Source organism: Pituophis catenifer, unplaced genomic scaffold, assembly GCF_029215685.1.
Source record: "Pituophis catenifer annectens isolate HBS135680 unplaced genomic scaffold, rPitCat1.0.hap2 SCAF_17, whole genome shotgun sequence".
Classification (NCBI taxonomy): Eukaryota; Metazoa; Chordata; class Lepidosauria; order Squamata; family Colubridae; genus Pituophis; species Pituophis catenifer.
The window spans coordinates 5,094,289-5,122,277 of record NW_027256897.1 but is presented as its reverse complement, the minus strand read 5'-3'; the positions used below and the strand labels follow the sequence as shown (position 1 = coordinate 5,122,277).

Here is a 27,989-nt window from a genome sequence, read left to right as displayed (position 1 = left end):
GCGGAAACTTTACCACGGGGCGAGGCCGGAGAAATTACAGTGTTGCAGAAAGTTGGAAAGCTGGGACGTCCCCGTGAAACCAAATCTCTCTCCATCTTCTTCTCTTAGCTCCCTATGTTTAACGTTCCGACGAGAGAGACCGCAAATTCTTCCTGGTTTTTTTTTCTTTTCTTTTCTTTCTTTTCTTATTATTTCATCTGTGCCTGGTTTTGTGTGATGATTTTTATTTTTTATTTTGCACAGAAAAAAAAAGGAAACTCTCTAACGAAAGTTGGAGGCCAGGGGGGGCGTCCGATGCTTCCTGTTTTGGGGCGGATTCCGGAGAAGAAACGGATTTTGACATTTTTGGGTCGCAAACCCTCCCTGAAACTTTTAAAAGGCACAATTGCAACCCTTGAGAGATCTTGCAAAGTCTTGAGAGATCAATTGCAAAGCCTTGAGAGATCTCTTTTGGGATCTCTCCTGCCCTCGTTCAATTTTGGCCAGGTTTGCAATTCTGGGGCAGAACCGTAGAAGGAAATCTGGCATCTTAACAGTCGAAAATCCGACTGCCGGTGACTCAGCACTTTAACTAAACCAGTTTACAGTGTTTGTTTACAGCTTAGGCAGAGCTAAGGTGGCTTTTTCCGTAACGACCTCCACGCTCAAGTTGTCTCTTCGCCTCCCTCCTGAGCCCAGAGTTCAGGATAGGTAGTCCTCGATTTACGACCACATTTGGGAGCGGAATGTCCGTGGCTAAGCAAGGCAGGGGCTAAGGGACTTGCCCCCGATTTTGAAACATTTCTCTCCCCTCCCTCCACCCACATCTGTGGTTCTAAAGTGAAATCGCTGCATGCTGGTAAGTGAATCACTTGGTCGTTAAATGAAGCTGCCTTCTCCCACCGATTTTGCTTGTTGGAAAGCCGGCTGGGAAGGAAGATCACGTAAATTTTGATCATGGGGGAGGAGGGCGGGATGCTGTGATGGGGCTTCTTTGAAGGACAAGGACATGGCTCCACGTTGCCCCCCCCCCCCATCCCTGTTTGGTCCTCTGCGGCAGACAGTATGAGGGGCGGCAGAAGCAAAAACTGGGGTGGGGGACAACAGGAGAATTTGCGGGGTGGGGGGGTTAGGGCAGAATCCTGAAGTCCCTTCAGGAGAGATTCAACTGTGGCTTAGAAATACATTTTCAATAAATTTGGTTTATTCTTCTGCTTCTTGGTTGTTTTCCTCCCCTTCCCCTTTTCCTTGCTTCCTTGCTTCCTTCTTTCCTTCTCCCCTCCTCTCCTTCCTTCCTTCCCTCCCTCCCTCCGTCCTCTCCTTCCCTCCCTCTCTCCCTCCCTCCCTCTCCCCTTCCCTTTCTGCTGCCCTTTCTCTGCCCTTCATTTCCTTCCTTCCTTCCTTACCTACCTACCCACCCCCATCTATCTATCTATCTATCTATCTATCTATCTATCTATCTATCTATCTATCTATCTATCTATCTACCCACCCACCGATCTGTCTGTCTGTCTGTCTGTCTGTCTGTCTGTCTGTCTGTCTGTCTGTCTGTCTATCTACCCACCCACCGATCTATCTATCTATCTATCTATCTATCTATCTATCTATCTATCTATCTATCTATCTATCTACCTACCCACCCACCCACCGATCTATCTATCTATCTATCTATCTATCTATCTATCTATCTATCTATCTATCTATCTATCTACCTACCTACCTACCTACCCACCCCCCATCTATCTATCTATCTACCCACCCACCGATCTGTCTGTCTGTCTGTCTGTCTGTCTGTCTATCTATCTATCTACCCACCCACTGATCTATCTATCTATCTATCTATCTATCTATCTATCTATCTATCTATCTATCTATCTACCCACCCACTGATCTATCTGTCTGTCTGTCTGTCTGTCTGTCTGTCTGTCTGTCTGTCTATCTATCTATCTACCCACCCACCGATCTATCTATCTATCTATCTATCTACCTACCCACCCACCGATCTATCTACCTACCTACCTACCCACCCCCCATCTATCTATCTATCTATCTGTCTATCTATCTATCTATCTATCTATCTATCTATCTATCTACCCACCCACCGATCTGTCTGTCTGTCTGTCTGTCTGTCTGTCTGTCTATCTATCTATCTATCTATCTATCTATCTATCTATCTATCTATCTATCTATCTACCCACCCACCGATCTATCTATCTATCTATCTATCTATCTATCTATCTATCTATCTATCTATCTATCTATCTATCTATCTATCTACCCACCCACCCACCGATCTATCTATCTATCTGTCTGTCTGTCTGTCTGTCTGTCTATCTGTCTATCTATCTGTTTCTCTTTCTCTCTTTTCCTCTTTCTCTTTCCTTTCCCTTGCCTTGCCTTCCTGCAAACTGGACTTCTCGATGCCCATGTGAGAATCAATCCTCCCTCCGCGCATTTCGTGCCTGCGTTTATGCACCTCCGTACTCCTTGTTCCCTCACGGCTTCCTCAGTTTCCCTCCTTCCATTCTTGGCTGCCACCGGTCACCCATCTCTTTTGGATCAGTGCCAAACCAATAAAATCTCGCACCAAAGGTTTGCTGGGGCTTTTGTGCACATCTGTTGTTGGTATTCCAGTTGTTTCGCGGACACTTCCTATCCTGGGGCACAGATAAACCATGGCTTGCTAGCGTCTATCATTGTTCGGTTGAACCATAGCTGGTTTGCATGCAACAATTTCACATTCTGAATGCTTTTTAAACCCGGGACTTGCCTTTTCTTGTTGCAGTTTTCTGGATTTGACCTAAAGGCACATTATATTAGCCAGTTCCTCCTTCTCCTCCTTTTCCTCCTCTTCCTCCTCCTCCTCTTCCTCCTCTTCCTCCCCTTCTCTTCTTCTTCCCCCTCCTCCTCCTTCTTCTTCTCCTCCCTCCTACTCTTCCTTCTCCTCCTCCTCCCTTCTTCTCCTCCTCCTCCTCCTCCTCTTCCTCCTCCCTTCTTCTTCTCTTCTTCTTCTTCCTCCTCCTCCTCCTTCTTCTTGTCCTCCCTCCTCCTCCTCCTCCTCCTCCCTCCTTCTTCTTCTTCTCCTCCTCTTCCTCCTCCCTTCTTCTCTTCTTCTTCCTCCTCCTCCTTCTTCTCCACCTCTTCCTCCTCCTCCTCATTGCAAAATCTGAATAGTTGCCAGTCGGAAAGATATTCCTTAAAACTGGCATCAACCACTTCTGAGTCATTAGCTTTTTGGAAATGAAAATTGAATTAAAAGAATTGCTCAGACTCGGCTCACACCACCTGAATAAATCAGGCAAGGGAATTAAGAAGAAAGATTTGATGGGGGAAAAAAACTGCAACATCCATTATCCTTGATTAAGGCCTCGGTTTTTTGGGAACATGCCAGGGTCTCCTCAAACTTCTTGAAATTTTTTTTTTGGGGGGGAATGCAATGAAGAGATTTAAAAGTGGCTTTATTTTACTTCCAAGCAGGAATTTATGAAGCTGTTTTGCTCCCTTGCTTCTGGTTAAAAAAAAAAAAGAGAGAGATTAAATCAAAATCAAAAGAGCCTTGGTAGTACAGTGGTCTAAAGCACCCTGTTATTAACACAGCTGCCTGCAATTACTGCAGGTTCGAATCTTACCAGGCTCAAGATTGACTCAGCCTTCCATCCTTTCAAAGGTAGGTAAAATGAGGACCCAGTTTGTGGGGGCAATAAGCTGACTTTGTATAAATATACAAAAGGATGAAGGCTATTGCTTAACGCATTGTAAGACACCCTGAGTCTCCAGAGAAGGGCGGCATATAAATCAAATTAAAAAATAAAATAAAATTGTGGGCCCAGATTTTCCGCGTCAGTGGGATGAGAACAGATCATCTTTTGTCGGAGGTTAAGAAGAGGCAAAACAAGGCATTCCTTTGGCGTCTGAAATGTGGAATTTGCAAGCGTTGTATACGTTGGGTCATCAACCCCCTAAAAACAAATAACCTATTCGGGAACCTCTGAACAACTGCCAGCTTCGGGTCTCTGAACCAAGACAATTTTCCAAACAATAGTTTTTGTGTGAAACTGCGTGTTTTACAGCTTCATGTGGGCTAAAAAAAATGCCTTTGCTTTTTAGTTATTTATTTATTTATTTAAAATCCCGGTTTTATCCCTTGGTAAGCCTATTTTAACCAGCGCAGAGATCTACAAGAAGTGATCCAGGGTTACTATGGCAACTGAATTTTGGAGAGCAGAGGAATGAGGATACCAAATCCTTTTTGAACTAGGGGGGAAAAAAAGAGCAGCTTTCTAGATGGCTCCAAAAAAATTTTCCAATAGTTTTTCTAGAGCGAGGCAAGTCGTTCCACTGATTAATGACAGAATAACAGAGTTGGAAGGGGCCTTCTGGGTCATCTAGTCCAACCCCCACCCAGGCAGGAGACCGGCCTACACCATTTCTGACAGATGGCTGTCCAGTCTCTTCTTGGAAGCCTCCAGTGATGAAGCTCCCACAACTTCTGAAGGCAACTTCTGTTCCATGGGTCGATTGTTCTCCCCGTCAGAAAATTTCTCCTTATTTCTAGGTTCAATCAATCAATCAATCAATCAATCAATCAGAATAGAGTTGGAAGGGAGCTTGTAGGTCATCACCAAGAGCCTTGGTGGTGCAGCAGACTAAACTGCTGTTAAAGTAGCACTTAGCTGCCAGCTGCCTGCAATTACTGCGAGTTCAAATCTCACCAGGCTCAAGGTTGACTCAGCCTTCCATCCTTCCGAGGTAGGTAAAATGAGGACCCGGATTGTGGGGGCAATAAGCTGACTTTGTATAAAATAGAACACCACTCAGGGGGGCGGGTGGAAATCCTATTAAGCAGGTATATACAAAAGTATGAAGGCTATTGCTTAACGCATTGTGAGCCGCCCTGAGTCTCCGGAGAAGGGCGGCATATAAATCGAACTAATAAATAAATAATAATAAATAATCAAGTCGCCTAACGACCATCTGAAGTTACAATGGGCCTCCCTAGGGTTACTTAAAACCCGTTTTCTGGCAAAGGATTTCAGTCTTTCAGCCAGAAAGAGAAAATCTGCCATGTACGCAAACAGGCTGTTAGTCCAGCTTGAATTAGCTCTTTATAATGAACCATGAGGACTAGAAAATTGATGAGTTTAGGGTGAAAGATCATATTGCCTGCTGAAAGACCCCCCCCTTTTTTTTTTTCAATCCTTGGGTGGGTGGTTATCTCTGCAGGGAGATTTGACCATTCGGGGCAAATGAACCAAGAATGTGGAGTCAATCCAAGATGTAATGTCCTGTGAATAGAATAGAATAGAATAGAATAGAATAGAATAGAATAGAATAGAATAGAATAGAATAGAATAGAATAGAATAGAATAGAACAAGAGTAGAGTAGAATAGAATAGAATAGAATAGAATAGAATAGAATAGAATAGAATAGAATAGAATAGAACAAGAGTAGAGTAGAATAGAGTAGAATAGAATAGAATAGAATAGAATAGAATAGAATAGAATAGAATAGAATAGAACAAGAGTAGAATAGAATAGAATAGAACAAGAGTAGAGTAGAATAGAATAGAATAGAACAAGAGTAAATAGAATAGAATAGAATAGAATAGAATAGAACAAGAGTAGAGTAGAATAGAATAGAACAAGAGTAGAGTAGAATAGAATAGAATAGAATAGAATAGAGTAGAATAGAATAGAATAGAATAGAATAGAACAAGAGTAGAGTAGAATAGAGTAGAATAGAATAGAATAGAATAGAATAGAATAGAATAGAATAGAATAGAATAGAATAGAATAGAACAAGAGTAGAATAGAATAGAATAGAACAAGAGTAGAGTAGAATAGAATAGAATAGAACAAGAGTAAATAGAATAGAATAGAATAGAATAGAATAGAATAGAATAGAATAGAATAGAACAAGAGTAGAGTAGAATAGAATAGAATAGAATAGAATAGAACAAGAGTAGAGTAGAATAGAATAGAATAGAATAGAATAGAATAGAATAGAATAGAATAGAATAGAATAGAATAGAACAAGAGTAGAGTAGAATAGAATAGAATAGAACAAGAGTAAATAGAATAGAATAGAACAAGAGTAGAGTAGAATAGAATAGAACAAGAGTAGAGTAGAATAGAATAGAATAGAACAAGAGTAGAGTAGAATAGAATAGAACAAGAGTAGAGTAGAATAGAATAGAATAGAGTAGAATAGAATAGAACAAGAGTAGAGTAGAATAGAATAGAATAGAATAGAATAGAATAGAACAGAATAGAATAGAATAGAACAAGAGTAAATAGAATAGAATAGAACAAGAGTAGAATAGAATAGAGTAGAGTAGAATAGAATAGAGTAGAATAGAATAGAATAGAATAGAATAGAATAGAATAGAATAGAATAGAATAGAACAAGAGTAGAGTAGAATAGAACTAGAATAGAATAGAATAGAATAGAATGGAATGGAATGGAATGGAATGGAATGGAATAGAATAGAATAGAATAGAATAGAATAGAATAGAATAGAATAGAATAGAATAGAATTCTTTATTGGCCAAGTGTGAGTGGACGCACAAGGAGTTTGTCTTCGATGCATAAGCTCTCAGTGTACATAAAGAAAAAATAAAATAGGTTCATCAAGAATCATAAGATACAATACTTAGTGACAGCTGTAAGTTACTAATAAGCAATCAAATCATACTAGGAAACAAACAAAACAATATAAATTGTAAAGATGCAAGCAACATGGTTGTAGCTATAAGTGGGAAGAGATAGGTACTAGGAAGGATGAGAAGAATAATAGTAATGCATTTACTAACTATTTAGTAAATAGTTTTTTGTGGGAATTATTTGTTTAGCAGAGTGATGGCGTTCGGGAAAATACTATCTTTGTGTCTAGTTGTTCTGGTGTGCAGTGCCCTATAGCCTCGTTTTGAGGGTAGGAGTTGAAACAGTTGATGTTCAGGATGCGAGGGGTCTGTAAATATTTTCACAGCCCTCTTTTTGACTCGTGCAGTATACAGGTCCTCAATGGAAGGCAGTTTGGTAGCCATTGTTTTTTCTGCAGTTCTAGTTATCCTCCGAAGTCTCTGTCTGCCTTGTTGGGTTGCAGAGCCAAACCAGACAGTTATGGAGGTGCAGATGACAGACTCAATCATTCCTCTGTAGAACTGGATCAGCAGCTCCTTGGGCAGTTTGAGCTTCCTGAGTTGGTTCCCACATAACTTACTCGTCAGAAAAGTTCAAGATGGCCCAGAGATAGGTAGCAAATGCGTTTTATAAATAAGTTACATCTGCAGACTGCAAGTCCCACAATGCTAGGTTTGCTTAGTATTAGCAAAGAGGGAGTGGTCTGTGCATTTAGCCTGTGGAGTAACCCCATCCAGTTTGCTCAACGCACATCTGAATGGGCTGCCCAGACCCAGAGAAAACGAGAGTGGATTCAGAATTCCTGGGTGGGGGAAAAAAAACCCCAACATGTGGCTTATTGTAACTTCAGCAAACGGGGTTCAATCTGCCCGTTTGGCACCGCTGGGTATCAATCCATCCCCATCTGCGTCAGCCCTGAAATTCTTTCCTCCAAACAGAGTGGAGGGGGAGAGCGGAAAATCTGGGAACAAGCTGGCCCATCTTTCTCAGCACGTCCCTGGCACAGCTGCCATCCCTCGGAAGGGCCGTCTTTGGCGTTTCCTTTTTGGAAGCTGGTGAAATCAGATCAGGGCACAGCAGGAGGAGGAGGAGAGGAGGAGGAGGAGGAGGAGGAGGAGGAGGAGGAGGAGGAGGAGGAGGAGGAGGAGGAGGAGGAGGAGGGAAGCAAAGTGGGGTGGAAAAAAAAGGACACACACTAGGACCCAGAAAGGAAAAAAAAAAATCAGCCTTCCAGATTTTCTCGCTGGATGCTCCAGTCTACACAGTCTTCTCCGAGATGTACTGCCGTTAAAAAAAGAGGGGGGATCCAGGTTTTGGGGTGGGGCACAGAGGAGAGAGACCCAAACCCATCTCCGCTTCCTGGAATTGGGAGCCAGCTTGGAGACCCGAACCCCGAACCCCCCCCCCCAAAATGCCAGCTTGCTCTTTGCCCTTTTAACTCCTTCGGAACCGAGTGGCTGGACCAGCAGGTGAGTTAACCAAGACAGGGCCTTGCCCAAAAGACTAGATTTTTTGGGGTGGGGGGCAGGGGGGAGTCAGGATGAGGGAATCCCCCTCCCCTGTCTGGAGGAAGCCGAGTCCCTGACAGATCCTTGGTGTCCAACTGCCTAGATTTTTTTTTTCTTCCTGTTGGAACTGGAAGCATCTGGATATAGTCGATCCGTGTTTTGGGAGCGGTATGCAGGGATGGGGCAATATTTGCAGCTGAAAAAGCCTTAAAAATGCACAAAAAAAAAAAAAAAAACCCCAAACCCCATCCTCTTTGCAATACTCAGAATTCCAGGAAAAAAAAGTGGGGGTTTGCCAAGGCAAAGGAGGGATGCCCGGAAGAGGGATGAGGAAGGGAAGAGATTCCCAATTATTGGGGTACAGTACAATGCTCCCTGGCTCCCCTTTTCCCCAGATCTTGAGATAACTGTTTTGGTGGCAGGGATTTGGCGTTTTTTTTTTTTAATGGCCTCTAGTGAGAGCTGCCTGGACATTTCCTGGCAGGCTTAAGGGCCGGGCGTATCCCCCCCCCCAATAGAGAGAGAGAGCCAGCGGCTTTGCTTAAGATGGATGCAGCAAGAAACTGGGGCGGGAGATGTTGGAAAGCTGTAGCCTGAATGATTTGTTTGGCTCTTGAGCTAAATGGAAGTATTTTCGGCTTCAAGTGGTTGGTTGATCTCACCCCCCACCCACCCCCCTCTCCCCAGACAATGTGGGTCTCGTTCAGTTAAAGTGACCAAGGAGAAGAGATTGGAATATTTCTATTTCTAAATTTCTATTTCTGTTGTTGCTATTTTCCTTCCACCCTCCTTCCTTTTGGTGTAAAGAGTGTATTGCTTGGAACCCAGACACCCACCTTCCTTCCTTCCTTCCTTCCTTCCTTCCTTCCTTCCTTCCTTCCTTCCCTTCCCTTCCCTTCCCTTCCCTTCCCTTCCCTTCCCTTCTTCCTTCCTTTCTCTTTCTTTTTTCTTCCTTCCTTCCTTCCTTCCTTCCTTCCCTTCCTTTCCCTTCCCTTCCCTTCTTCCTTCCTTTCTCTTTCTTTCTTTCTTCTTTCCTTCCTTCCTTTCTTTCTCTTCCTTTCCTCTCTTTCTCTTTCTTTTATTCACTTTGTTTCTCTTCCTTCCTTCCTTCCTTCCCTCCTTTCTTTCTCTTTCTTTCTTTCTCTCTTTCTTTCTTTGTCTCCCCCCCTCTCTCTTTCTTTCCTCTCTTTCTCTTTCTTTTATTCACTTTGTTTCTCTTCCTTCCTTCCTTCCCTTCTTTCTTTCTCTTTCTTTTTCTTTCTTTCTTTCTCTCCCCCTCTCTCTTTCTTTCTTTCCTCTCTTTCTTTCTTTTATTCACTTTGTTTCTCTTCCTTCCCTTCTCTTTCTTTCTTTCTCTCCCCCTCTTTCTTTCTTTCCTCTCTTTCTCTTATTCACTTTGTTTCCCTTCCTTCCTTCCTTCCTTCCTTCCTTCCTTCCTTCCTTCCTTCCTTCCTTCCTTCCTTTCTTGTCCTGAATCATATCGGGTCTCCTGTTTGAGCAGGAGGTTGGACTAGAAGACCTCCAAGGTGCCATTTCAACTCTCTCTCTCTCTCTCTTTCCTTCTTTCTTTCTTTCTTTCTTTCTTCCTTCCTTCCTTCCTTTCTTTCCCTCCCTCCTTTCCTCCCTCTTTCTTTCTTTCCCTCCCTCCTTTCTTTCCCTCCTTCCTTCTCTCCCTCCCTCTTTCTTTCTTTCTTTCTTTCTTTCTTTCTTTCTTTCTTTTTCTTTCTATCTTTCTTTCCCTCCCTCCCTCCCTCCATCTTTCTTTCTTTCTTTTTCTTTCTTTCTTTCCCTCCCTCCTTTCTTTCCTTCCTTCCTTCCTCCCCTCCCTCCCTCCCTTTCTTCCTTCCTTCCTCCCTCCCCTCCCTCCCTCCCTTCTTCCCCCTCTCTCTTTCTTTTCTTTCCTTTCCTTTCTCTTAACCATCAACCTAGCCCTCTTTTGACGGTCCTCCTGACATGCATCATCCTGGTTATTCCACAGCTCCGCTTGCAAATTCTCTCTTTGGATTCCCAACCGTGATGTGAGGCTAAGAGGGGGGGGAAAAAAAAATCCAGACGCATGGAAGACCGGTCCGGAAGTCAGAAATGGCGCCGTCGACACGAAGGGAAAGGCTCTGCCAGCTGTGCCCCCCGCTTTCGTTCAATGGAGACATCCTGCCATGGTAAATGAGGATAGGTGGGGTGTCCCCCCTGCCTTCCTCCGGATTATTTTTCCCCCTTTGAAATATATAAAATATATATTCCAAAAGCACCTGCAATTAATACCCAGCTTGGCCTATGCAAAAAAATAATGGGGAAATATCCTAACTTCTCCCCTTTGTGACTTAAATCCGGAGATTGCTTCCTTTATTTAATCATCAAGAAAACACGTTTATATCTTGTTTGACAGAGAAGGTACAGAGGAGACAGAGATTACATAGAGAAACGAGACAACCATGTTAATCTAAGCAGATAAGATTGTTCTGTCCCTTGGACTTTCTCCTCCCTCCCTCCCTCCCTTCCCCCTGTTTATGGAAAATCAGTCAATTTTTCCAGTGGCTGTGAGGGAGTGTGTCTCAAACAGAAATATCTCTGCCTCCATTTGAATCTCAGGAAACAAGAAAGGGTGGGGATGAGGGAAGCCTGTTTCTGGATGGAGAAGCCAATCTTTTAGGTAAAGGTTCCCCTCGCACATCTCTGCTAGTCGTTCCTGACTCTAGGGGACGGTGCTCATCTCCGTTTCAAAGCCGAAGAGCCAGCGCTGTCCGAAGACGTCTCTGTGATCATGTGGCCGGCATGACTCAACGCCAAAGGCGCACGGAACGCTGTTCCCTTCCCACCAAAGGTGGTCCCTATTTTTCTACTTGCATTTTTTTTACCTGCTTTCGAACTGCTAGGTTGGCAGAAGCTGGGACAAGTCACGGGAGCTCACCCCGTTACGCGGCACTAGGGATTCGAACCGCTGAACTGCTGACTTTTTAATCAACAAGCTTAGTGTCTTAGCCACTCAGGCACCGCGTCCCTTTTATCTTTTAAAATAGAAAAAGTTTAAAAGTATCTTTTAGGTACTTTTGGATAAGAGTATTTGGGGTTTTCCTGCGTTTTAGATCGTACCTTGGTGTGTTGTGCTTCGAGACGATGCTTCCGTATGCTCAGTCCTGGCTTAACCGAATTCTTTTTCTGCCGTTTTTCAAGCTGAGAACTCCCGTGGCCCAAGAAATAATATTCGCTGGAAAGGTTGATTTAGATGGTGTAATTTAGGACTGAAAGACAATGAGAAGCTTGAAGCTGCCAGATTGGGAGCTTTCAAGAGTTGCTTATAAGATGGAATGGCTATAGAAATGGTTTAAATAAATAAAACCAGACCTGGAATGTTGTTTTATGGAGTGCTTAAGGTCATCTGTGTATGGGCAGCCTGTAAATAAATGCAAAATATCATCCCAAAATTCCTTTCAAAGGAATTCCTTTCTTCTTGGACAAAATAAAATGGCATTTAACAACTTCTTCTTCTTCTTCTTCTTCTTCTTCTTCTTCTTCTTCTTCTTCTTCTTCTTCTTCTTCTTCTTCTTCTTCTTCTTCTTCTTCTTCTTCTTCTTCTTCCTCTTCTCCTCCTCCTCCTCCTCCTCCTCTTCCTTCTTCTTCTACTCTACTTCTACTTCCTTCCTCTTCTTCTTCCTTCTCCTTTTCTTCTTCTTCCTCCTCTTCTCCTCCTCCTCTTCTTCTCCTCCTCTTCTTTTTCTCCTCCTCCTCTTCTTCTTTTTCTCCTCCTCCTCCTCTTCTTCTTCCTCCTCCTCCTCTTCTCCTCCTCTTTCTTCTCCTCCTCTTTCTCCTCATTCCCCTCCATCTTCTCCTTCTTCTTCTTGTGCAGTCAGCTGTGTGTCTGTCATGCAGCTTGCATGTCTTTGTTGATGGTGTCTTGCCATCTCTGTTTTGGATGCTTGTGAGGTCACCGGCCATAGTCTTCTAGTTGGTAGACAGTTTTGGCCACAGTGGAAGGTGCGGCTCTCTGGGCGTGTCCATACCAGCGGAGTCGGCCTTCTCTCATCGTCTCTGTAATTGGTGCCACAGCGAAACATTGTCGAATGGTGTCATTTGTGACGTGGTCAAGAAGGGAGGTGCCCGATGTCCAACGGAGCCTTCGCATTTCCACGGCACGGAGAGAGCTTTCGGTCCCTGTTGTTGCTGCCCAGCATTCAGTGCCACACAGCGCGACAGAGCAGATGGTTGTCTTGTAAGTCTTGGATTTAAGACGGGTTGGCATTCGTCTGTCCCATAACACACTGGTGAGTTCTCGCCAATGTACCCAGGCTGCATGCACCCTTGCTCGCATCTCGCCATTGCCTTGGAGGTGGGATCCCACATACCGAAAAATGCCCACCTTCTTTAGCTTTTCTCCATTGATTTGAAGCGTTCCAGGGGTGGTGACAGTCTCTAAGTAACTCAGTTTTCTTGATGTTAAGGCGGAGTCCAAAATGGTTGAGGCGATAATTTCATGTTTGAATTTGCTGCTGTCGTTCACCTCTGTTGGTGGAAGTGAGCAAAACATTATCCGCATAGAGCATAGTCCAGGGTGTGTTCTGCTGCAGGTCATGCATGATGGTATCCATGACACATATCAACAGGAGTGGTGACAGTGCACCCCAACCGTCACTGGGAATCTGTTGGCGAGGCCAACTGGGCATCAAACTTGGATGCTGGTGTTCTTGTATAGCATTTTGACCCGGTCGATGAGTGGTTCAGGTTACTCCGTGATCCCAGAGGGCATACCAGATCAGTTGGTGTGGGACCCGGTCAAATGCCTTCTGTAGGTCTAGGAATACTATGTGTAGTGGTTGTCTCTTCTCACGGTGCTTTGCTGATGGGCTGCAAAGGTGGCATCCATCATTCTTCCACAGCCTTTAATGAAGCTGCATTGGTTGATGGTGGGTTGGGCGATGATCAATCCCAATGCGTTGATCAAGGATTCTCTCTAAAGATCTTCATAGTGTGAGACAGAAGGCAGATTGGGCAATAGTTGGCACAGGCGGCTGGGTCACCCTTGTTCTTGAAGATGGTTAAGTGTTATCCTTGTTGATCGATCAGTTGGTTCATGGCCAGTGTCCATTAGAGCGTTGAAGAACTTGGTCAGCCAAGGTATCCCCGTGTCTCACACTTCCTTTAGTTTCCAGATGTCCGTGGTCTAGATTGTCAGGTCCAGGGGCCTTCAAAGATCTTCATTCTGTCCACAGCATTGTTGACTTCTTCCTCGGTTATGAGTGAATTGGGTCCATGGGTTGGTGTGCCTTCTGGAATTGGTGAATGTGGGAATTCAGTGTTGGAGAGCTCATTGAAATGATCTTGCCATGGTTGCAGGCTCTCCTGTTTATCTTGGAGTTTGAGGCAGAAAATTGTTTTTAACAGAATAACAGAGTTGGAAGGGACCTTGGGGGTCTTCTAGTCCAACCCCCTGCTCGGGCATAAAACTCTATACCTTTTCAGACATGTGACTGTCCAGTCTCTTCTTTAAAAACCTCCAGTGATGAAGCACCCACAACTTCTGGTGGCAAGTTGTTCCACTGGTTAATTGTTCTCACTGTCAGGAAATTTCTCCTTAATTCTAGGTTGCTTCTCTCCTTGATTAGTTTCCACCCATTGCTTCTTGTCCTGCCTTCTGGTGCTTTGGAGAATAGGTTGACCCCCTCTTCTTTGAGCTGTGCGGTGACTCAGTGGTTAACATAGATAGATGGATGGATGATTATCTAATAGATTACCTACCTATCTACCCATCCATCTCTATGTCCATCATCTAGATAGATAGATAGATAGATAGATAGATAGATAGATAGATAGATAGATAGATGATGGACATAGAGATGGATGGATGGGTAGGTAGGTAGGTAGGCAGATGATAGATAGATAGATAGATAGATAGATAGATAGATAGATAGATAGTGGACAGATACAGATGGATGGATGGATGGATGGATGGATGGATGGATGGATGGGTGGGTGGGTAGGTAGGTAGATAGGTGATAGATAGATAGATAGATAGATAGATAGATAGATAGATAGATAGATAGATAGATAGATACACAGGCAGGCAGGCAGGCAGGCAGTGTCAGCCTCCGCTTTTTCATTGCTTGCTTGCTCGGCTGCCATTGTAACGGGGGGAGGGGGGAACTATTGGAATACCTGGGAGGGGGGAGCTCGTGGAGAAGAGAAGAGAAAGTTTTCTTCAGCGTTTTCTTTGAAGCTGATAACAACTCAGGGTCGACCGTCGTGGCATAGCAGGAGGATGGCACCATCGGACGCTGCACCCCACATGACCCCTGGGGGGGGAGACAATGTGGATTGGATAATTTTTGCTGGACAGTTGGGGGGGAAGGGGTTTTGGGAATGCTTTCTATATGTAATTTTCGCGCCTTTTGCTTCAGACCTTGCTTTTCTTTGGTTGCATTCAGTTCATACTCAGTAAAAGTACCTTTCTCTATAAAAATGGAGTCAGATCTATAGCTACCTTTTAAGCCTAGATAGGTTTTAAAAATAAAACCTTCATCTGTGGAACACTGTATTGTGGAATTAACTTTTCTCTATTTGTTCTGTAGAAACATTATAGAATGTTTCTACAGAAACATTTATAGAACATTATAGAAACATTATTTGCTCATCTCAAATTACCTACCATTTCCTTCCTCTTTTTCCTCTCCTGTTAAATAAACCATACTGTGCATATCCTGTACATCATATGTGCATACGTATACATATGTGTATGTCTGTGTCAGTGGTGGAATTCAATTTTTTTTACTACTGGTTCTGTGGACGTGGCTTGGTGGGCAAGGTTTTTCTTTCTTGAGTATTGAAAGGAGGCACACCTGACAGGCAGGTAGATGATAGAGATACATAGATGATAGACATAGCTGATAGATATGTGTGTGTGAGAGAGAGAGAACGAGAACATAAGCGGTTAGAGTGATAGAATGAATGAATGATAGAGGGATTCTAAAGTTTGGAGCTCTTGAGCTGACGTTGTGCCTTTGACTTCAATGCAGGTGCTCAGGTTACAGTGACTGAATTCCCAACCTAAACTTCGGATACCACAATGAAAAACCACCAGGTAGGAATTTCTGCGAAGGAACGTATTCCGATCCCTTCCATCCTGTTCCTGGATGTGCGGTTTAAACGGGAACAATGGTGCAAATTGGGGAAAGAAAATCCTTTCTTCTTCTTCCATCGCCATCGTTTTCAAATTGCATCTGGCGGAAGGCCACAGGTGGTCCTCCACTTACGGCCAACAACTGCCACCGGAATCACTGCAGTCGTTAATCAAATCCATCTTCCTCCATTGAGTTTGCGTGTCCAAACGAGAAGGATAACTCCTTCCCGCACCCCTGAATCCGGACTAGAAGATTCCTAAACCCAATTCCCCCCCCCCGCCCAATCTGGGGCTGATGGGACTTGGACTCCAGCTCCTTTGGAGAGAGAGAGACAGAAAGGGGAAGGACAGAGAAGGGTGGGGGAGGAGGAAAGAATCCAGAGCGAAATGCAAAACAATAGGGAGCCATGAAGTGCATTGGCAAGGCCAAAATGGGGCAAAGGACTCCAGGTCCCATCATCTTTTCTTGGAAGGTGAGACTTTTAGCAAGGGGGGGTGGTGGCCCTCCCTCCCCTCCCCCACAGAATATAAAGAGGGTGGGGAGGGGGGATTTCCATCTTCCCAGGGCAAAATTTCCTGCAAAAATTTTAAACTTCCCTGTTGCGTAAGGTTCTCCTTTTTAAGATTTGCAGCTTTGCAAGATTTTTCAGGCCTGATCCCAGCCTGCAGGGCAGCGAAGGAAGAGTTATTCTGCCTTTTTTATGGGTCTTGTAGTCCAGGGAAATGGGCAGGCTGCTTAGAAAGCCCCACCCTGTAGTTTTGGGGGTGTTTTTTCTCCCCCCCCCAACTCCTCTAAGCCTTGGGATGAAAGGCCTGATTAATTTCGTGTGAATTTCAGCCTCCTCCCTCTCTCTCTTATGTTTATTTTTACCCCTTCTGGAAAGAAACAACAAGACAGAGATGAAAGTTTTGTGGTGTTGTTGTTGTGGTGGTTTTTGTTGCCGTTTTTAAAAAAGCAAACCTTCCATCGATTTGACCATCAAAGTGTGGCTGTGTCACCACAGGGAGAATGTTTTATTTAGAAGCCAAGCAACGTTTGCAAAAAAAAAAAAAAAAAGAAAAAAAGGCAGGCTAAGGGGAAAAGCCCAAAGAGGCAGACCAGGACAGCTGGCATCGTTCAAGCAGAATATGCAAAATCTTTGCAAAATTCAAAAGAAAAAATGGCAAAGAAGAAGGGGGGGAGGGGAAAAAATTGTGCAAAATTCAAATAAAAAAATGGCAAAGAGGAAGGGGAGAGGGAATTTTTTTTGCAAAATTCAAATTAAAAATTGCAAAGAGGAAGGGGGGAGGGGAAAAAATTGCAAAATTCAAATTAAAAATGGCAAAGAGGAAGTTAGGAGGTGAAAAAATTGCAAAATTCAAATAAAAAATGGCAAAGAGGAAGTTAGGAGGGGAAAAAAATGCAAAATTCAAATTAAAAATGGCAAAGAGGAAGGGGGGGAGGGGAAAAAATTGCAAAACTCAAATAAAAAATGGCAAAGAGGAAGGGAATTTTTTTTGCAAAATTCAAATAAAAAATTGCAAAGAGGAAGGGGGGAGGGAAAAAATTGCAAAACTCAAACAAAAAATGGCAAAGAGGAAGGGGGGAGGGGAAAAAATTGCAAAACTCAAATAAAAAATGGCAAAGAGGAAGGGAATTTTTTTTTTGCAAAATTCAAATAAAAAATTGCAAAGAGGAAGGGGGGAGGGAAAAAATTGCAAAATTCAAATTAAAAATTGCACAGAGGAAGGAGGGAGGGAATTTTTTTTTTTTTGCAAACTTCAAATAAAAAATGGCAAAGAGGAAGTGGGGAGGGGAAAAAAAAATTGGGCAAAATTCAAATTAAAAACGGCAAACCGGAAAAAGGGGAGGAGGGAAATACGACAGCTTTTCCCCGGTGCTCGGTTATTCCTGGCTGACCTCTGTGATCACCCGGTGGTCCCCTTTTCCGCTTCTTCACCTGCAGAGCCCACACGCCGTCGTCCTGGTGATCCTCTTTGCCTTGTTTATGCTGCTGATCATTTACAATTCCAACAGCCGCAGTGAGGGCTTCCGTTACACCGCCGTGCAGGCCAAGACTCCGCTGCCCTCCAGCCTCAAGAAATGGGGGGTGAAAGGCGAATACCTGCCTGTCCCCGGAGGGAAGGTAAGGGGGAGGGAGGGTGGGGGAGGGTGGGGAGGGAGGGAGTCTCCTTTTGGGGGGGCTGGGAGGTGTGTATCCTACCCCTCCCCCCTGGTCGTGGGCAAGGGGCCGTCTCTGGCTGGTCGGCTTTAAGAGGGGCTCCCAGATTCTAGCCAAGACCGGAGGGATTTTTTGCACAAGGTGTGTCAAGGTAAGCAGCTTGATGAATTTGTCCAGGTTCTGGGTTTCTACGGGCAAGGATGGTGTTTTTTTCTGTTATGGGGGTAGTTTTCAGAAAGGGGCTTCCAAAATCTGGATTTTGAAGGCGTTAAAGGGCCAAATTACTTCTCCTTCTCCTCTTTCTCCTTCTCCTTGTTTCCCTCCATCTTCTCCTTCTTGTTCTCTTCTTTCTGCTTCTCCTCCTGCTCTTCTTTCTCCTCCTCCTCTTTCTCCTTCTCCTTGTTTCCCTCCATCTTCTCCTCCTCTTTCTCCTCCTCCTCCTCCTCCTCGTTTCCCCCATCTTCTCCTTCTCTTCTTTCTGCTTCTCCTCCTGCTCCTCTTTCTCCTGCTCCTCTTTCTCCTCGTTTCCCTCCATCTTCTCCTCCTTCTTCTCCTTTTCCTCCTCCTCCTCCTCCTCCTCATCTCCTCCTTCTTCTCCCTTTTCACACTACTCTTTCTGTATCTCCTCCTCCTCCTTTTCTCTTCCTCCTCTTCCTCCCCTTCCTCCCTTTCTACCATTCCTTTCTTCTCCTTCTCCTCATTTCCCTCCATCTTCCCCTCCTTCTCTTTTTCCTTCTTTCTTCATCTTCTCCTCTTTCTCCTTCTCTTCGTTTCCCACCATCTTCCCCTCCTTCTCTTCCTGCTTCTCCTTATTTCCCTCCATCTTCTCCTTCTCCTCCTCCTCTTTCTCCTCCTCCTTATCTCCTCCTTCTTCTCCCTTTTCATGACACCTCTTTCTCTATCTTCTCCTTCTCATTATCTATCTTCCCCTCCTCCTTCTTTTTTCTTCCTCCTCTTCCTCCCTTTCTACCATTCCTTTCTTCTCCTTCTCCTCATTTTCTCTTCCTCTTTCTACCTTCCCACCACTCCTCCTCCTCCCCTTCCTCCTTCTCTGCCTTCTTTCTTCTTTAACTTCCTTTTCTCCTTCCCCAATTCTTCCTCCCACTCCTTTTTCCTCTCCTCCTCCTCCTCCTGCATTGTCCTCTTCTCTCTCTTCCTCCTCCTCCTCTTTTTCTCCTCCTTTTTCTCCTCCTTCTTCTCCCTCCCCCTCTTCTTCAACTCCTCCTTCCCCCTGTTCATCCTCTTCTCTTCTTCTTCCTTCTTTCCCAGCTCTCTCTTCTCTTTCTCCCTCCTTCCCCCTGATCGTCTTAGCCCGTGATGGCGAACCTATCCAAAAAGTTTCACCATCATTGGCCTAAGCCAAACCGGCTTCTCCCGTTGTTCCAATTGATTTGCTTTCTACCTCAGCCCTTGGTTCAGCACTGCAACCAGTGTGCCCTCATCACCAGTTCCAGCCACCTCCTGGGCAGCAAACTGGGCAAAACCATCGACCAGTCTGAATGCACCATTCGCATGAACGACGCGCCCACCACGGGCTTCTCGGAGGACGTGGGCAACAAGACCACCTTTCGCGTCGTGGCTCATTCCAGCGCCTTCCGAGTGCTGAAGAGGCCGCAGGAATTCATCAGCAAGACCCCCGAGAACATCTTGATTTTCTGGGGGCCCCCGCTCAAGATGCAGAAGAGCATCATCAGACTCATCGAACGGGTCAGCCTCAGTTTCCCCAACATGACGGCCTTCGTGGTTTCCCCAAAGCGCATGCAACAGTTTGACGACTTGTTCCGAAAAGAGACGGGCAAGGACAGGTGAGTCGGTTAGGATGGGACGAAGGCGGGGGATTTTTTTTGCATCCTGAACCGAGTGTTATGGCCCGCCAGCGACCAGTGGCAGCAGATTCGGACAGTGAGGAGGTTGGGGAGGAACATGGGCCAGTCCTGGAGTCTGTGAAAGGTTCTAACGAGGGCTCTGCATCTGAGGCAGAGAGAGGGACAGGGCCGTCTGACAGTTATCAGCTGCCTTCGGAGTTGGACATCAGTGAGGGAGAAGAACAGCTGGATCCTCTTCCCAGTGTGCGCGTGTGCAGAGCTGCCAGGAGAAGGGAACAGCTAAGGAACAAGGGTCGACTCAGGAGTAAAGCCACAGGTGGACGGTGAACAGGGAATAAAGAGGAGTGAAGGGGTGGGGAGTTTGCAGGAGACAATTAGTTCATTCCTGCGTTCTTGATGTCTGAAAGATATTGGCCTGGCCATTCTCCAAGCCCGATAAAGGTCGGTAATTGTGAACTATCTTGAAAGATTGTGGGAGAGGAAAGATTTTGCTGGAGAGGAACTCACTGTAAATTAAATAAAAGGGGTCTTTGTCAGGACAAGGAGTCTGCTTCGTGCTGCTGGGGAAGCCTAGGTCAGAACACCGAGAACCTGAGGAACTCCTCACCACAAGACAGTCAGAGAGAGAGAGAGATAAGCTTTTTAGGGGTTCAAAAACATCAGACAGAACTTAATTCAAGAACGATGTTTGTTCGTTTGCAATCTTTCTGCTTCGGTCAAAAAGTTCCCAGGAAAATTAGCGAGCGAAAACTTAGTGAGAGTCTTTTAAAATCAATTAGCCAAATTAGAACCAATTTTTAATTTGTATATTTCTGAATGTTTATAAATCGGGTTTGGCCAATTTGTGATATCATTTTGTTTTAAGTTTCTCAGGATATAAAAAGCTAACTTGTGTTCTGCCCCAGCTACGGACCCTAAAGAACGCAGCACACACAAAATCCGTACAAACCTTCGTTTACTAATTAAGGACTACTAATGAGTTTTCTTAGTAGTTGTTCGAACACAAGTACAGTTTAAATCAGTCTTTTCTGAACAAGGGCTGTTAATTTAACTTCATGAACAACCGACAAGAATCCAAAGAATAATAACTCAATTCTGAAGCACAGTATTTCAGATAACCGTAATCTTACTGGAGTTGGCAGAATGCCCAGAAGCAATTTGCAGGAAAACTGACAAGAGAGAAACAAGAGCTGAATCAAACGTTTCTGGAATCAAGACGCGAAGGAATGTGAATGAAGTTGTTTCCTGCAAATTGCCTCAGTCGTCATCCTTCCTTAAATAGACTAGGAGAATGGCCAATTAGCCCCAAACCTTACTCTCGAGGTGATCTCCTCCTGAGGAACCAATCCTGCCTTTTGGCAGCTCTGCGCACCCGTGCATCGAGAAGAGGCTCCTCCTCTTCTTCCTCTTCACTTATGGGAGGTTCTGAAGGCCCTGGCTGAATCCCCACCTCTGGCACCACATCTTCTCCAGCCTCCTCACTGTCCGACTCGAGTGCCAGCTGCACAGGCTGCTGGCACAGCACCACACCAGCCTCCTCGCTGTCTGAATCAGCTACTAGCTGCACAGGCTGTGTACGGACCACAACAATTTTCCCTAATATTATCTTTTTTGGGGGGAATTGTGTACTGCTCTGGGGAAGGTTTGAAGACGGATGGCCTAGGAAACTTTGAAATACAGGCAGTCCTTGACCTATGACCACAATTGAGCCCAAAAGTTATGTTGCTAAGTGAAACATTTGTTAAGTGAGTTTTGCCCCATTTTCTAACCTCGCTTCCCACAATTATTAAGTGAATCACTGCAGGAATCTTCCCTATTTAAGTCAGAAAGTTGCAAAAGGGGGAATCACACGACACTGCCTCCGTCGTAAATATGCCAAATCTCTGAATTTTGATCACGTAGCCCTGGAGATATAGCGTCGTAAGTGTGAAAAGCAGTCATAAGTGCCGTTGTAACTTTGAACGGTCACTAAACACACTGTTGTAAGTCAAGGACTACCATTAAGTGGCCCAAATGGATGGTCTCTAAGTCACACAGGGGAATTCTGGGAGGTACAGTCCACGCATCCTTAAACTAGCCACATTGCGCATTGGCGAAAGCCAACGAAAGCCTCTGCGTTTTATCCGTTCCCAAAAGGAAATTTCAGAAATATTTTCGTTCTTTTTCGGTTGGAAATCTCAAAAAAAAAAAATCTTTCTTTTTTCGGTTAGAAACTTCAAAAATATGTTCGTTCTTTTTTCAGTTGGAAACTTCAAAAACATTTTATTTCTTTTTCGGTTAGAAACTTCAAAGATATTTTCTTTTTCGGTTAGAAACTTCAAAAACATTTTCTTTCTTTTTCGGTTAGAAACTTCAAAAACATTTTATTTCTTTTTCAGTTAGAAACTTCAAAAACATTTTATTTCTTTTTTGGTTGGAAATTTCAAAAGCATTTTATTTCTTTTTCGGTTGGAAATTTCAAAAACATTTTCTTTCATTTTTGGTTAGAAACTTCAAAAACATTTTATTTCTTTTTTGGTTGGAAATTTCAAAAACATTTTCGTTCTTTTTCGGTTGGAAATCTCAAAAAAAAAATCTTTCTTTTTTCGGTTAGAAACTTCAAAAATATGTTCGTTCTTTTTTCAGTTGGAAACTTCAAAAACATTTTATTTCTTTTTCAGTTAGAAACTTCAAAGATATTTTCTTTTTCGGTTAGAAACTTCAAAAACATTTTATTTCTTTTTCGGTTAGAAACTTCAAAAACATTTTATTTCTTTTTTGGTTGGAAATTTCAAACACATTTTCTTTCTTTTTCGGTTAGAAACTTCAAAAACATTTTCTTTCTTTTTCGGTTGGAAATTTCAAACACATTTTCTTTCTTTTTCGGTTAGAAACTTCAAAAACATTTTCTTTCTTTTTCGGTTAGAAACTTCAAAAACATTTTATTTCTTTTTTGGTTGGAAATTTCAAAAACATTTTCGTTCTTTTTCGGTTGGAAATCTCAAAAAAAAAATCTTTCTTTTTTTGGTTAGAAACTTCAAAAATATGTTCGTTCTTTTTTCAGTTGGAAACTTCAAAAACATTTTATTTCTTTTTCGGTTAGAAACTTCAAAGATATTTTCTTTTTCGGTTAGAAACTTCAAAAACATTTTATTTCTTTTTCGGTTAGAAACTTCAAAAACATTTTATTTCTTTTTTCGTTGGAAATTTCAAAAGCATTTTATTTCTTTTTCGGTTGGAAATTTCAAAAACATTTTATTTCTTTTTTGGTTGGAAATTTCAAACACATTTTCTTTCTTTTTCGGTTAGAAACTTCAAAAACATTTTATTTCTTTTTCGGTTAGAAACTTCAAACACATTTTCTTTCTTTTTCGGTTAGAAACTTCAAAAACATTTCATTTCTTTTTCGGTTAGAAACTTCAAAAACATTTTATTTCTTTTTCGGTTAGAAACTTCAAAAACATTTTATTTCTTTTTTGGTTGGAAATTTCAAACACATTTTCTTTCTTTTTCGGTTAGAAACTTCAAAAACATTTTATTTCTTTTTCGGTTGGAAATTTCAAAAACATTTTATTTCTTTTTCGGTTAGAAACTTCAAAAACATTTTATTTCTTTTTCGGTTAGAAACTTCAAACACATTTTCTTTCTTTTTTGGTTGGAAATTTCAAACACATTTTATTTCTTTTTCGGTTAGAAATTTCAAAAACATTTTATTTCTTTTTTGGTTGGAAATTTCAAACACATTTTCTTTCTTTTTCGGTTAGAAACTTCAAAAACATTTTATTTCTTTTTCGGTTAGAAACTTCAAACACATTTTCTTTCTTTTTCGGTTAGAAACTTCAAAAACATTTCATTTCTTTTTCTGTTGGAAATTTCAAAAGCATTTTCTTTCTTTTTCAGTTGGAAATTTCAAAAACATTTTATTTCTTTTTTGGTTGGAAATTTCAAACTCATTTTCTTTCTTTTTCGGTTAGAAACTTCAAAAACATTTCATTTCTTTTTCTGTTGGAAATTTCAAAAACATTTTCTTTCTTTTTCAGTTGGAAATTTCAAAAACATTTTATTTCTTTTTCGGTTAGAAACTTCAAAAACATTTTATTTCTTTTTCAGTTAGAAACTTCAAAAACATTTTATTTCTTTTTTGGTTGGAAATTTCAAAAGCATTTTATTTCTTTTTCGGTTGGAAATTTCAAAAACATTTTCTTTCATTTTTGGTTAGAAACTTCAAAAACATTTTATTTCTTTTTTGGTTGGAAATTTCAAAAACATTTTCGTTCTTTTTCGGTTGGAAATCTCAAAAAAAAAATCTTTCTTTTTTCGGTTAGAAACTTCAAAAATATGTTCGTTCTTTTTTCAGTTGGAAACTTCAAAAACATTTTATTTCTTTTTCAGTTAGAAACTTCAAAGATATTTTCTTTTTCGGTTAGAAACTTCAAAAACATTTTATTTCTTTTTCGGTTAGAAACTTCAAAAACATTTTATTTCTTTTTCGGTTAGAAACTTCAAAAACATTTTCTTTCTTTTTCGGTTAGAAACTTCAAAAACATTTTCTTTCTTTTTCGGTTAGAAACTTCAAAAACATTTTATTTCTTTTTTGGTTGGAAATTTCAAAAACATTTTCGTTCTTTTTCGGTTGGAAATCTCAAAAAAAAAATCTTTCTTTTTTCGGTTAGAAACTTCAAAAATATGTTCGTTTTTTTTCAGTTGGAAACTTCAAAAACATTTTATTTCTTTTTCAGTTAGAAACTTCAAAGATATTTTCTTTTTCGGTTAGAAACTTCAAAAACATTTTATTTCTTTTTCGGTTAGAAACTTCAAAAACATTTTATTTCTTTTTCGGTTAGAAACTTCAAAAACATTTTATTTCTTTTTTGGTTGGAAATTTCAAACACATTTTCTTTCTTTTTCGGTTAGAAACTTCAAAAACATTTTCTTTCTTTTTCGGTTGGAAATTTCAAACACATTTTCTTTCTTTTTCGGTTAGAAACTTCAAAAACATTTTCTTTCTTTTTCGGTTAGAAACTTCAAAAACATTTTCTTTCTTTTTCGGTTAGAAACTTCAAAAACATTTTCTTTCTTTTTCGGTTAGAAACTTCAAAAACATTTTATTTCTTTTTTGGTTGGAAATTTCAAAAACATTTTCGTTCTTTTTCGGTTGGAAATCTCAAAAAAAAAATCTTTCTTTTTTCGGTTAGAAACTTCAAAAATATGTTCGTTCTTTTTTCAGTTGGAAACTTCAAAAACATTTTATTTCTTTTTCGGTTAGAAACTTCAAAGATATTTTCTTTTTCGGTTAGAAACTTCAAAAACATTTTATTTCTTTTTCGGTTAGAAACTTCAAAAACATTTTATTTCTTTTTTCGTTGGAAATTTCAAAAGCATTTTATTTCTTTTTCGGTTGGAAATTTCAAAAACATTTTATTTCTTTTTTGGTTGGAAATTTCAAACACATTTTCTTTCTTTTTCGGTTAGAAACTTCAAAAACATTTTATTTCTTTTTCGGTTAGAAACTTCAAACACATTTTCTTTCTTTTTCGGTTAGAAACTTCAAAAACATTTCATTTCTTTTTCGGTTAGAAACTTCAAAAACATTTTATTTCTTTTTCGGTTAGAAACTTCAAAAACATTTTATTTCTTTTTTGGTTGGAAATTTCAAACACATTTTCTTTCTTTTTCGGTTAGAAACTTCAAAAACATTTTATTTCTTTTTCGGTTGGAAATTTCAAAAACATTTTATTTCTTTTTCGGTTAGAAACTTCAAAAACATTTTATTTCTTTTTCGGTTAGAAACTTCAAACACATTTTCTTTCTTTTTTGGTTGGAAATTTCAAACACATTTTATTTCTTTTTCGGTTAGAAATTTCAAAAACATTTTATTTCTTTTTTGGTTGGAAATTTCAAACACATTTTCTTTCTTTTTCGGTTAGAAACTTCAAAAACATTTTATTTCTTTTTCGGTTAGAAACTTCAAACACATTTTCTTTCTTTTTCGGTTAGAAACTTCAAAAACATTTCATTTCTTTTTCTGTTGGAAATTTCAAAAGCATTTTCTTTCTTTTTCAGTTGGAAATTTCAAAAACATTTTATTTCTTTTTTGGTTGGAAATTTCAAACTCATTTTCTTTCTTTTTCGGTTAGAAACTTCAAAAACATTTCATTTCTTTTTCTGTTGGAAATTTCAAAAACATTTTCTTTCTTTTTCAGTTGGAAATTTCAAAAACATTTTATTTCTTTTTCGGTTAGAAACTTCAAAAACATTTTATTTCTTTTTCTGTTGGAAATTTCAAAAACATTTTCTTTCTTTTTCAGTTGGAAATTTCAAAAACATTTTATTTCTTTTTCGGTTAGAAACTTCAAAAACATTTCATTTCTTTTTCTGTTGGAAATTTCAAAAACATTTTCTTTCTTTTTTGGTTGGAAATTTCAAAAGCATTTTATTTCTTTTTCGGTTGGAAATTTCAAACACATTTTCTTTCTTTTTCGGTTAGAAACTTCAAAAACATTTCATTTCTTTTTCTGTTGGAAATTTCAAAAACATTTTCTTTCTTTTTTGGTTGGAAATTTCAAAAGCATTTTATTTCTTTTTCGGTTGGAAATTTCAAACACATTTTCTTTCTTTTTCGGTTAGAAACTTCAAAAACATTTCATTTCTTTTTCTGTTGGAAATTTCAAAAACATTTTCTTTCTTTTTCAGTTGGAAATTTCAAAAACATTTTATTTCTTTTTCGGTTAGAAACTTCAAAAACATTTTATTTCTTTTTCGGTTAGAAACTTCAAACACATTTTCTTTCTTTTTCGGTTAGAAACTTCAAACACATTTTCTTTCTTTTTCGGTTAGAAACTTCAAAAACATTTCATTTCTTTTTCGGTTGGAAATTTCAAAAGCATTTTCTTTCTTTTTCAGTTGGAAATTTCAAAAACATTTTATTTCTTTTTTGGTTGGAAATTTCAAACTCATTTTCTTTCTTTTTCGGTTAGAAACTTCAAAAACATTTCATTTCTTTTTCTGTTGGAAATTTCAAAAACATTTTCTTTCTTTTTCAGTTGGAAATTTCAAAAACATTTTATTTCTTTTTCGGTTAGAAACTTCAAAAACATTTTATTTCTTTTTCTGTTGGAAATTTCAAAAACATTTTCTTTCTTTTTCAGTTGGAAATTTCAAAAACATTTTATTTCTTTTTCGGTTAGAAACTTCAAAAACATTTCATTTCTTTTTCTGTTGGAAATTTCAAAAACATTTTCTTTCTTTTTCGGTTGGAAATTTCAAAAGCATTTTATTTCTTTTTCGGTTGGAAATTTCAAACACATTTTCTTTCTTTTTCGGTTAGAAACTTCAAAAACATTTCATTTCTTTTTCTGTTGGAAATTTCAAAAACATTTTCTTTCTTTTTCAGTTGGAAATTTCAAAAACATTTTATTTCTTTTTCGGTTAGAAACTTCAAAAACATTTTATTTCTTTTTCGGTTAGAAACTTCAAACACATTTTCTTTCTTTTTCGGTTAGAAACTTCAAACACATTTTCTTTCTTTTTCGGTTAGAAACTTCAAAAACATTTCATTTCTTTTTCTGTTGGAAATTTCAAAAACATTTTCTTTCTTTTTCAGTTGGAAATTTCAAAAACATTTTATTTCTTTTTTGGTTGGAAATTTCAAAAGCATTTTATTTCTTTTTCGGTTGGAAATTTCAAACACATTTTCTTTCTTTTTCGGTTAGAAACTTCAAAAACATTTCATTTCTTTTTCTGTTGGAAATTTCAAAAACATTTTCTTTCTTTTTCAGTTGGAAATCTCAAAAACATTTTCTTTCTTTTTCTGATGTTTTCTGCCCTCCCCAGGCAGACTTCCCGGTCCTGGTTGAGCACTGGATGGTTTACCATGGTGATCGCGGTGGAATTGTGCGACCAACTCCACGTTTACGGGATGGTGCCTCCCAGCTACTGCAAGTAAGTAATGTATAAAATGCACCGGATTATAAAACGCACCTACCTTTTTTGGTGAGGAAAAGAAGAAAAAGAAATCTCCCTCTGCCTCTGAGCAATTTTGCCTCCTTGCAGCAAACAGCCTGCTTTACTTTCAGTTTCGTTTTCAGCATAGCTTGATTAGCACAAGAAAAAAAAAATCTGCTCCCAGCAATTTACCTCCTTGCAGCAAGCAGCAGAGCCCTGCGCAAAACAGCTGACAGCAAAACAGTTGAGAGTCGGGAGGCCGATCCAATCAACCTGTGCTAATTAGGCTGTGCTGAAGCTGAAAGGAGCTGTTTTTTCTTGCTGTTTGCTTGGAAGGAGATAACTGCTGCAAGGCAGAGCCCAAAGGGTGGGGGCTGGTGGGTGGGCGGGGCTACATTTGGTGTATAAGACGCACCTAAATTTTCACCCCCTTTTAGGGGGGAAAAAGGTGCATCTTATACTCCGAAAAATATGGTAGTAGCCACTCACTTGGCTTTCAACACTGGGGGTGGACAGGGAGGGGGGAGTCCCCTTTCTCGGCCTCACCTGTCTCTTCTCCTCCTACCAGTAAGACCCCTCCCCACCGGCTGCCCTACCACTACTACGAACCCAAAGGGCCAGACGAATGCACCACCTACATCCACAATGAACGAAGCCACAAAGGAAATCATCACCGGTTCATCACCGAGAAACGGGTTTTCGGCAGATGGGCTAATCTCTACAACATCACTTTCTCGCACCCCGAGTGGGAATAGCGGCAACAAGGAGCCCCCCCCACAAGTGCCGAAACCGGGATCCTGCAGACCCCCCAACCCTAACTGGGCCTGGCCAGCAGATCCT

General features: G+C 40.8%; 1 protein-coding gene across 3 annotated transcripts; it reads left to right on the top strand.

Moving 5' to 3' along the window:
- Positions 1-753: 753 nt before the first annotated feature.
- On the top strand, positions 754-27,989 carry ST6GALNAC6 (ST6 N-acetylgalactosaminide alpha-2,6-sialyltransferase 6). Of its 3 annotated transcripts, none has more exons than XM_070955855.1 (6): positions 754-838; positions 15,135-15,199; positions 17,185-17,364; positions 18,808-19,205; positions 27,039-27,146; positions 27,718-27,989. In XM_070955855.1, the coding sequence occupies exons 2-6, from the start codon at positions 15,185-15,187 to the stop codon at positions 27,902-27,904; spliced, it is 888 nt and encodes a 295-aa protein (XP_070811956.1). In that variant the 5' UTR covers positions 754-838; positions 15,135-15,184; the 3' UTR covers positions 27,905-27,989. The 3 variants fall into 3 exon arrangements, with proteins under 3 accessions (XP_070811956.1, XP_070811955.1, XP_070811957.1); XM_070955854.1 differs by lacking the exon at positions 754-838 and adding an exon at positions 10,202-10,289; XM_070955856.1 differs by lacking the exon at positions 754-838 and adding an exon at positions 10,832-10,951.